We start from the raw sequence: 11,221 nt of genomic DNA, 5'->3' as shown, positions 1-11,221 counted from the left end.
CATTGGGCATTCCAAGACCCTCAGTATCTTGAATCAAATTAGACGTGATGATATTTATCTTCTGGGGGCTTTTAGGGGTTAAGTTAAATATGATAACTTGTAGAAGAGTAACAAGATGCTTGGCACACATGGTAGGCATTCAGTAAGTGAGGCATCAATCACTAAATGGGCACCGTTCTGTAACTATACAGAAGAAACAGAGTCCCTGAAACATGGAGATGAAGTAGAGTTTACTGTGACAGAGGATTGATGGCATGAATAGATGTGGCCCTTGCACCAGCCACGTGGACTTTGGAGATCATATGTGGCTCTGGAAAAGTAGGTGGGATTTGTGTGTGTTTGTGCTGTTGCATTTATATGTATTATCTGTTTCATTTTAATTAGTTTTTTAAATTAAAAAATTAATGCATGCACATAAACAATGAAAAGATGCTCTGTCCTTTTAGTTGGCTCAAGAGGTGCACAGCTTTGGGCGCCTCCAAGTCATGCGAGGCTGTATAAATTTATAGCTACTTTTTAAGAAGTTCTGACCCATCCAGTTTTGGGTAGACAGGAACTGAAGCTACTGGTTGGGCTAATTTGGAAGATGTTCAGTGTCGTCTATTAAATAACTTGTGGAATCAATCAGGAGGGCCAGGCTTTCAGAAATGTTCCCAAAGCCACAGCCCACAGTGGGCCTCCATGACAGCATCCGCTTTTGCCTCAGTCAGAAAGCTGAGGAGTGAGGAAGCTACCCTATGTTGCCTTTATCCTTGCCACAGCCTCCTACCAACTTGCTCTCAAAACAGGATGTGCCACTAGAGGCCCAGAAATCTAGGAACCAGATGCTAAGACCTCTGGCACAACTATTACTAAACACATAAATGCCTCCAAGAGCACGCCTCATGATGCTTGACTTCTGTCTACCTCTGCTCGATGCAACCTTGGTCATGTCCAGACCCTAGCTGCAGAGATTTGACCATTTTAGCTCTGTGGTACAGGAAGACTGCTCAGAATGATGTTGGACTGTGTCATTTGAGTCCGCCCATGGGATCCACCACAAAACTGAGTTTACCCTGATGCTGGTGGACATTCACCAAGGAGTCACATTTTACCACCTCACACCAACACCAATGGTGCACCTTTGGGCATTCCCAGAGCCTCAGTATCTTGTATCAAATTAGAGGTGATGATATTTATCTTCTGGGGGCTTTTAGGGGTTAAGTTAAATATGATAACTTGTAGAAGAGTAACAAGATGCTTGGCACACATGGTAGGCATTCAGTAAGTGAGGCATCAATCACTAAATGGGCACCGTTCTGTAACTATACAGAAGAAACAGAGTCCCTGAAACATGGAGATGAAGTAGAGTTTACTGTGACAGAGGATTGATGGCGTGAATAGATGTGGCCCTTGTACCAGCCACGTGGACTTTGGAGATTATATGTGGCTCTGGAAAAGTAGGTGGGATTTGTGTGTGTTTGTGCTGTTGCTTTTATATGTATTATCTGTTTCATTTTAATTAGTCTTTTAAATTAAAAAATTAATGCATGCACATAAACAATGAAAAGATGCTCTGTCCTTTTAGTTTGTGGAGCACCCTTATGCATAAAGCATACACGTAATATAGATCCTTACTTTTTCTCTGTGAATATTAGGTCATATTACATACGTGTTTTTCATCTTTATTTTTTTGCTCACTGTAACTTGAAGTTCAATCCATTTTCATTCATATAGATAGAATTAATGACCTATTGATGGCAGCTGGTTGTTTGCATTCTTCTCATTTACAGAATTTGTTCTAACACCCATCCTTGCACTCAAATGACCATATCTGTAGAATATGTCTTTAGAAGTGGAAAGGCTGGGCCAAAGGTTAGGTGCAATTTATAATTTTATCGATATTCCCAAATGTCTCTCAAACAGTTGTCTCACGTTATGCTCTTTACCAATCCTGTATAAACTGTTTCTGTTGCCTACCTCCTCCACAAGAGTGTATCATCAACCCTTTTGATTTTTGCCAATGAGATGGGGAAAGGGCACATGTGATAACAGGGTAGACCAAGAGGAATCCAGATCAAGGCATAGAGGTAAGGTATTAATTAGAAGCTAGGAGATGAGAGAAGGTAGGATTTAAATTTAAATTTAGGAGGGAAACGACCTTCTGACACTTAGTATGTGCCACATACTGGATCAGGCAGTTCACATGTTATCACGCTCAACTCTCAGAGCCACACTAACTCATAAACATTATTACCCCCGTTTGACTCTGACACCCAGTCTCCGTTCACTCTATGTCCTGTGTCCTTCTCACTGTACAGTTGAGGACACCAAGGTCTGAAGAGGCTAAGTGATTTACACATGGTCCTGAAGCAGTTTAAGTCAGGACAAGAGTTCCATTTTTTAGCTCCCTAAATACTACATCAGTCTGGAATTCCAGTCTGTACCTATGAGGTCCCAAAGGATCTGAACATGTCTTCAGGATGTATTTCATCCACTGTTTAATAGTTGTGTTGAATTCAGTCATTTCATACAATCAAAAACGTTCCATTATAGTTGAGGAGACGTGATCTTGAATACACTGGCATTTTTCACATTGGTGATAATAGTTTTCTGTAAGGTTCTTCCTCAGAGCTCCTGTGTTCCTTTTTATAAGAACTGCTATATTTACCCAAGGAATACTCTTGACAGAAGCTATGTGAGACAAAAGCTCTAAGCTTCTTGGGATTTTAAGATTTTCTTGTAAAGAATTACATGGCACTCCTGTATTCTAACCTTAGTCCTCTGGAATCTTAAAATTGGCCGGTAAATCCCTCCTTGAAATGCTCTTGGAGGCTAGGGCTGCCCTTTGTGCCCTTTTTCTCATTGTTTTCTGCTGCTTCAGAGCCCAGGATCACTGAGATTAGAGGTTTCAGCTGGGATTTCCCTCCCCTCATTCCCCATTTGTTTTCAGAGTCCAGGGTTTCTTCTGCATAGGTCAGGGCAGTTTCCACTTGAATTGAAAATATGACACTTCAGACTTTCTTTCAAATTTTAATGATGGTGAGACATTCAGTTAGAGCATTAAGTCCCAGTGAGGAGATGATTTCTAAATGGCACAGAAATTGGGAGGCATGGTAGTTGAGAATGTGACAAAAGAAGGGAACAAGAAGCAAACCTTTTATCTGGAAAAATAAACCTGGGCCAATGATCTTCTTAAAAAACTTTTTTGTTTATTTTTATTTTTATTCTTTTACACTTGAAACAAATTGATTATCCATATTTATGGGATACAGAGAGAAGGGAACAAGAAGCAAACCTTTTATCTGGAAAAATAAACCTGGGCCAATGATCTTCTTAAAAAACTTTTTTGTTTTTTTTTATTTTTATTCTTTTACACTTGAAACAAATTGATTATCCATATTTATGGGATACAGAGTTGATTATCAGTATTTGTGTACAATACGGAATGATCAAATCAGTATTATTAACATGTTCATCATTACAAATCATAATTATTCTTCGTGTCTATTACCCACTTCTCCCTGACCCCCGTCTCTCTGCCCCTCTCCCATCTCTAGTAACTATAGATCTATTCTCTCCTTCTGAAAGTTCAATGTATTGTGGTTGTTTCTTTCCCTCTTATATATTTTTTTTTAAATTAAGAAAGCTCAACTTTGGAGCTATGGGTGTTCTGGAGAAATAGCCACTTTTAATGTATTTACCCAAAGTGAGTAAAGTGTCAGTGTCAAAGAATGGAATTTGAGCACTGCAGTGATCTTAGAAATTAAGTAGCCCAAAGTCCAATTTTATAGAAAAGAAAACAGAGGCTTAGTAAGTATGAGGGTACCTCAAAAAGTTCATGGAACAATAGAATTAAAACATAATATGTATCTTTCCATCAACTTTTTCAAGTTCTATTTTTACACGAACTTTTCGAAGTACTCTCTTATGTGTTATTTAGCTCTAGTGAGTGTCGGCTGGGATTAGAACCCATCTCTCCTGTCTTCTTTGTATGGCTCAATTTCCATTCTGTGATCCACAGTTTATATCTGCTGAGACACTATGGTTGCTTGGGATTTTGTTCATTTGTTTTCTCAAAGTGGACAAGGACTTATTTTCAAAGCCATCCTGTTTTTAACTAAGGAAAGACCTGTTTTTGACTGAGGAAAGGGGTACATAAACAAGAAGACGAAAATGTTAAAGAAATGGACAAGATAAAGTAGATTGAAATATTTTTACATAGGAAGTTTAGCTGATAGGTAGAATGTGTGATTTTTGTTGTCTTACAGATTTCCATTCCACTTTTAGTTTTGCAGTGACTAAGAGCTATGTATTTATACTATCTACTGAAGTCAGGAAACAAAGTCATGCTGTCTTTGTGAATGATCAACTCCTTAGGACATGTTTCAAATTAACTATATAAATAATCTAACAAGGTCCATTATTGTAGAAAATGCAGTATGTTTTTATAACCAGATAGCTATTTGATTTTTCTCCCCTCTTTCCCACATTTGGATATAGATTGATATAAAATTACTTAAAATGCTGCATATAAATTAAACATTAAGAGGGAGATCTGGAGAGGCTAAGCTGCCCCATCATAATCTTTCGTTCCACAGTCACTGCCTCAAGGACACTCCATTCCATATCACATGTCCTTTTGAAAAGTGATCACCCAGGTTCAAGTAACACTTAAGCACAGCTGGCAGCTGCATAATTTACAGACCTTTTTTTGTTTTGTGTTCCTATTTTAATGAAAAACAGGAAAACAGAAGATTGTTTTCATACAGTCATGTCTTCCTTTTGCCTTTGCAGATCGGGGCGCTGAAGGACTACTACCACTTCTACCATAGCAGGACGATTAAAAGGTCAGTTCTCTCAAGCCGAGGAAGCCACAGTTTCATTTCAATGGAACCAAAGGTAAGAAGAACCAGTTGGGTGGGGACCAACAGGCAAAGCTTTGAATTTTTCATTGGTGATATCACACTAGGAGCTAGTGATGACCAGCATGAAGGCTCAGATTTCTAGAGCTGCCATACTGTCCTTTAGTCTAGTGTCTACGCTTTCCTCTTCAATCAAAAAATAGGCAGTAGTTTGGTTTTTACTGATGTGCCGCTGTCATCCGGTTGTAGAGCAGCTCAGGGACATCCATAAGTATGGGTTCTCATTGAGAAACGAGAGGGGGTAGGGGGTGAAGAAGATAGAGATTGACTGAGAATGGTCGCTGTGTTAAGAATACCGCGCTATCTACCTATTTGCATATAGATCTGAGGTTCTGCGAGCTCCATAGAAGCAGGGGTTTCTTGCAGAACCCTTAGGTCAGGCCTTGGGTCACCATGAAGCCTCTTGATCTTATCTGGCATTGATAGGGCCACATCATTGGCAGCCCAGAGACTAGACTATGTTTGGGACAGGAGGCATAGGAGCACAGAAGGGATAGAAGCTGGCTGTCACTCTTGGGGGCTCATCAAGTATCTTTTCTGCACCAAGTCCTTCTGGGATGTGCTCACAACATCCCCCTGGGAGAGCCTAGAAGTCAGTATGACGTGCCCGGGTTCTTCCATGTTAGAGAGGTGGGGCAGTTTTGAAGTGGAGATGGAGGGCTGAGGGGTGTTAGAGACAAATAGCAGACAACTAAGACTGAGGACGAGTTAAATATCTGTACTTATTAACTAAGTTAGGGGAAGGAACTGATAACTAATTGGCCTCTCAACATGGCAAGCAAAGAGGAAGAGAAGGGTAGTTGTGCCAACTTGCCCCAGTTCCTCTTTGGGCTCAATGTGCATTATTTTTTGATTAGGGTGTCTTTGCTTTGGATTTACCGTAAAAATTCATCTTTAAGTAAATTGGTACACAAGTCCCTACCACTGAGCATAGCAATCTCAGCTAGATAGTCCTTGAAAACTGTATTCCTTATCGAAGCAAAAAGGCCCGTTTGAATTAATATGCAAATCAGGTTTGTGGTTTGCAGTCCTGCTCTCTGTTACGTGCCATGGTTTATCTTGTTTAATTTTTCTCTAGAGTATTATGACACTGTTTATGATTGTGAAATTTTACCTTGGTGGTTAGAAAAAGCACATTTCTTCTAGGTCCCAGTTTTCTGTGGGTTATAGGAACATCCCCTAATACTTACACTTTAGTGGTCTGTGGATTGTATTTTTTTTCCTTTGTCTCTATTCAGAATCAAGTTTTTCTGGAAAAGCAATCTATGGGACATTCTTGAGTTAGCTATATTTTCAAAGCAAAGTCACATTTTTCATCTGTTAAACACCTTTTTTGAAGTTTTCTTGAACTTTGGTAATTAATAATTTCAATTCGAGACCTCAGATGCAAAGTCAATGTGAATTTGAAAAACCAAGTGCTAACCAAGTGCTAGCTGGTGTGGGAAGTAAAAACAGACTGTAATGAAGCATTGTTTTCATGATGAAGAATTTAGTGAATATGGAGTTATTTCAGTCCTTGTTATCTTGGGGCTTCTTGGTCTTCTTATCTCAGTGCATCTAATAGCTTATGCATGATGCAGCAGGGACCTTGGATGCTGGGACCCGTAGTCCTTGGAATATATGCCCTTCCTCACTCAGTCTAGAGGAGCAGGGACATTTCTGGTCAGCCCAAGGGTACCTGCTCTATTCTATTCCCTTCCTCCTCAGTAAAAGGAATATGCCAGAGAAGGACCATATCTTGCTCTCTTCTTTTTTTTTAAATTTAATTTAATTTAATTAATATTTTTTACATTCTTTGATGTTGTTGCAGAGCAGTTGGGAGGGAGGGGGAGAGGAGAAAGGGAAAGGAAATGGGATGGAAGAAGCAGGAAGGAGGAGGGGTGGGATTGAGGCATGTGGCACCCCCCACATTCCCACTGGGGAGACTGGGGGGCTTCCAGTGGTGGCTGGTCATTACCAGGCTGGGTGCAGATCTCAGGGGGGTGTGGCAGAAGCCCTTGCCTCCCACCACCCCAGCTCAGGAACCAAGGTCCCTTCTTGCTGTGGCTTGGTTGTTGTCACTGGGGTGGTTACATGTGTAGGGGGGACATGGCTGAGGCCCTCAGCCCCCTACCACCCTGGATCAGGGGAAACCAGGGCACTTCCTGTGGCAGCTCAGTGGTCATCACTGGGCTGGTTGCTCATGTTGGGGGAGGGGGCATGGCCAAGGCCCAAGGCCCCCCACCACCAGGCTCAGGAGAGCACAGGATGCTTCCTGCAACAACTCGGTGGTTGTCGCTGGGCTGGCTGCAGGTGTGTGGTGGGGTGGTCAAGGCCCTAGGCCCCCCACTGCCCCAGCTTGGGAGTCACTCTCCATATCTATGTCTTCTGCCAGCTGTTCCCATGCAGCATCCACATGGGAGGGCCACAGGTCTACCAGATTCGCTGATAGTGTGCCACAAATTGGGGTTTGCCTACAGTTTCTTCCAGATTTTCTGGTAGTTCATTCACTTATTGGCTATTTCTTGAATCCTAGCGTATGCCAGGCCTTGTGTTAGGTTCTGGTTATTTGGAGGTACTGTGGTAATCTAAGGGAGTGTGCTGTTGGGATCTCCATGGTAGTTTTCAGGTAAACCCAGGACGTACAGTGCTTCTCACTATTGGGGTGGGGGAGCAAGGGAGATGGGGGTCTGTGTACATAAGTATGTATGTACATAAGTTTTTATGTGAACATCTGGGAGCAAGTGGCAGACATGGTGCTGCTTCAACTCTAAAAACTTCACTGTGTATTTATTAAAAACAAGGACGTTCTGTCCCCTAATCATAAGTACAATAATACAAATCTGGATATTAACATTGATTCAGTATTACTGTGTAATCTACGGATGTTACTCAAATTTTTCATTTGTCTCTTTTCTGGACCAGGATCACCTTTAGTGTCATGTTTCATGTTTCCCAAGTCCCCCTTACTCTGTCATACTTCCTTCAGCTTTCTTTTATTTTTTTTGTTTCTTTCATGAGCTAGACATTTTTTCGAAGAGTACAGGCTATTTCTCAAGTTGTGTTTATCTCTTTCCCCATGATTAGATTCAGGTTTGGCAAGAATTCCAGAGAAGTGATGTGTTGTTCTCAGTGCATTAGCTCAGGGGCCACGTGATGTTGATTTGTTTCATTATTGGTGGCATTAACTTTGATCACATGGTTAAGATGATGTCTGCCAGGTTCCTCTACTTTAAAATTACTATTTTCCCCTTCCTAATTATTAAGTGTTTTGTGGGGAGATACTTAGAGACCATGAGCTCATTTTATATTTTTTTCTCCCAGCTGACCTCACTGGGAGTATAAAGCAAGTGTTGGTGTGACCTGCTTTCTTAGGCAGGTCTCCTTTTCTTTGATGTTGGGTGTGTGCACAGTGGGTGATTCGTGTGCCAGAGTGGAGGCACATTTGTGGGTTTGGACCATGTGAAGTGGCTTCGTGAAAAACATTGGTGATGCAACCTTAAAGTTATTTTTGATCACCACCTTCCCAAGAAAGGGAAAACCCACGGGTGAATTGCAGGGAATACACTCACTAAACAGATCCTGGCTTTTACTTGCTGTAGTAAATTGCATGGCTCGCTTTTTTTACTCAGAGGTGTCCAAAGAAGGAAATGCAAAAGTTGCAATGTTGTAAGAACAACCCTGTTGGTGCTGAGAAAATTCTGTGGTCGGTTGGGGCACATGAGCCTGGAGAAGAATAGCCTTGACTCCCCATATGTTAACATTATGTTGGGATTAACTTTTTAAATGACAGGTATTCACAGACTTCTAAGACAGCAGCACTAGTACAGTAATGCCACAGTTTTGCAGGAGGTGTTGTATGGGTTCCAGCAGTTGGGCCGATATAAGTCCTTCATCCTCCTGGTACATGTCTTCCTTTTTAACTGACCAACCTTTCTCTAAGAGACCTAAGTAAATTTCAGAAGCGATAGGCTGAGTTCATGTTCTCAAAGCCTCTTATCAATCTGTTCATAAATCTTTGCCAGCCACAGACATTTTGGTCAAGGAGAGTGTTATCTGCAGGAGAGCTTTGGATGGAGGCTCTTTATATGTTTTTTGGCTGCTTGTGAATACATGTGGTGGGAGGGGGTATGGGGTGTGCAGGAGGCATAATTTTCTTTCTTCTTACCCAGAAACAGAAGATGAAAATTCTAAATTCTCTGTTAGAGTAGGGCATATTTGATTTTTTAAAAATAAAAATGTAAATTGTGGTCAGGCTAGACATCCATGTCTATCTGTGTGTGGTTAATTACACAAGCACAGCTTCCTCTTTTTCCCATTAAAATTTATCGTGAAGCTTCTGGCCTGTCAACCTTTTATCTTTTCCAATCCTTTTTCTATCTTCAAATGTATTATACGTCAGTTTTTATTCAAATCCAGGACAGAGTAACCCCCTGCTTTGGGTGAGGGATGGGTACCTCTCCTGTCCTGATTCCTTGTAAGTCCATCCTCAGTCAGCTGCCTTAGCCCATGGTTGTGTGTGGCTGTGGGTCTCACATAGGAAAAAACTGTCCAGCATAGAATCACAGACTCCTTAGAATTAGAGTTGATTTAGTCTCATCTCTTTCCTACCCAATGCTGTCATATACCCTCCTTCGTACTCCTAAAAGGAATTTTTTCAGATCTGTTTGAGCATGTTCAGTGACAGGGAGTTCATTACTGAACAAGGCAAACATTTCTATATTTTGAAGAGATTTAACTTATTAGCTGTAATCTGATTGCCTGTAACTCTTACCCTTTGGCTCTACTTTCGCCTTCCAGAATTGTATATGGTGGTGAATGGATTTCTGCATAACAGCTCTTCACATATTTGATGCCCTTTGCTGCTTCTCCTGGAGAAGCAATTGTCCCTCAGTAAATGTGGCCCAGAATTAAGTTCAAGGCTCACAGAGCTATTTTGCCCATTTGTTACATTCATACATAAGCCATTTCCTCTGAAGAGAATTCTAACACAGAACATTCTAGTACAGTGGCAAAGAGGTGTTGGAAAAGGACAGGAAGGGAGAAATGAAGTGATTAGAGGGAATTAGCAAAATCAGATGAAGTCAGACCTGTGAAAGAAGAAAGGTAAATTCAAGTTCCTTACTAATCCAGGTTGGTGCCTGTCGTGCCCGGGATTTGATTGTCAGACGCCTGGAGTTTCTCCTTTTGCCTCAAGAGGAAAATAGGTGTGATGGAGTAACTAGAGGACAGCAGCACTTCACTGCACATCGTGGAAAAGTTGTACAAATCCACTTGGTATCGGTCAAATCCCACTTCCCCATGGATTCACTTTATAACTTCCAAATTGTTTTATCTTCACTGCTAATTGATCTGTAATTGATCTGTGGAGGTAACTGGCACGTTAGTTATTTCTGTTCTTACCTTGGAGATAACTGGATCTACTAGGAACTCTGTAGGTAAAGAAACCTTATTTAGTTAGAGATTTAGGAGACGTGTCCAAGGTCATTTTTACCTGGCTCACATGCATGAATTGCAGCCGTACCTTTTCATAAATAATATCTCATTTGGCCTGGTGCAGCTTCAAAATTAGTTTCCCCCCTGAGTTCAAGTGCTGTCTGTGCAGGCCACGACTGCATTCGGCTGCGTCCCGCTCTCCAACTTCCCCTCGGTGCAGTCTTGCTCCTCCTGTGTATTTTCTTTGGCAGGTTCATGTTCTGCTCTTCAGTTTTAAATGTGATAATGACTTAATGGTTTGGTTCTCTGTTGTGAAGTGCAGTTTTACAAGTGTCATGTAACATTCCTGGGTTTGCTCTTCCAGCTGTGTGGGATGCTGCAGGGTGTATTCTCTCGGGTAGGCACCTAAGGCTTTGTGTTGTTGCTTAGGATATGTCATCACTGGGGTCATTTCACATTTGCCTCTCATTATCTCACCAATGAATGAAAGTATTTACCAAATATCTTGTGAATGCCATGGATTCTTCTGGAAGCAGTGTAGGCTTGGATCTGATAATAAGCAGAGAGAATATGGATATGGGGAAAACGTTCTTTACCACCTATGAAATGCGACCTTTGTAGCAGATCCCTGTTTGGCATTTGATAGCATCTTGGAGTCTTTGAAAATTCTACTAGAATGCATGTGAAGGTACTTCAAAAAGTCTGTGGAAAAATAAAGTTGAGGGCCGGCCCGGTGGCGCACTGGAGAGTGCGCCGATTGGGAGCGCGGCGGCGCTCCCGCCGAGGGTTCGGATCCCATGTGGAGACCGGTTCCCACTCACTGGCTGAACGCGGTGCGGGCGCAACACCGAGGGTTGCGATCCCATTGCCGGTCCCCGGTACAGGCGCGACACCGAGGGTTG

The 11,221-nt window shown here is 41.7% G+C and overlaps 1 protein-coding gene across 1 annotated transcript in view; it reads left to right on the top strand.

Moving 5' to 3' along the window:
* LOC103595880 overlaps positions 1 to 11,221 on the top strand; it is a 75,743-nt gene that overhangs the window by 23,043 nt on the left and 41,479 nt on the right. The window contains exon 2 of the mRNA XM_008579406.1: positions 4,777 to 4,881. Within this exon, the coding sequence (XP_008577628.1) occupies positions 4,777 to 4,881 (105 nt within the window). The remainder of the gene's footprint in view (positions 1 to 4,776; positions 4,882 to 11,221) is intronic.

Source organism: Galeopterus variegatus, unplaced genomic scaffold (assembly GCF_000696425.1).
Source record: "Galeopterus variegatus unplaced genomic scaffold, G_variegatus-3.0.2 Scaffold1876, whole genome shotgun sequence".
Classification (NCBI taxonomy): Eukaryota; Metazoa; Chordata; class Mammalia; order Dermoptera; family Cynocephalidae; genus Galeopterus; species Galeopterus variegatus.
Note: the sequence above shows the minus strand (reverse complement) of the source record. Positions and strands in the feature narration are given on the sequence as shown.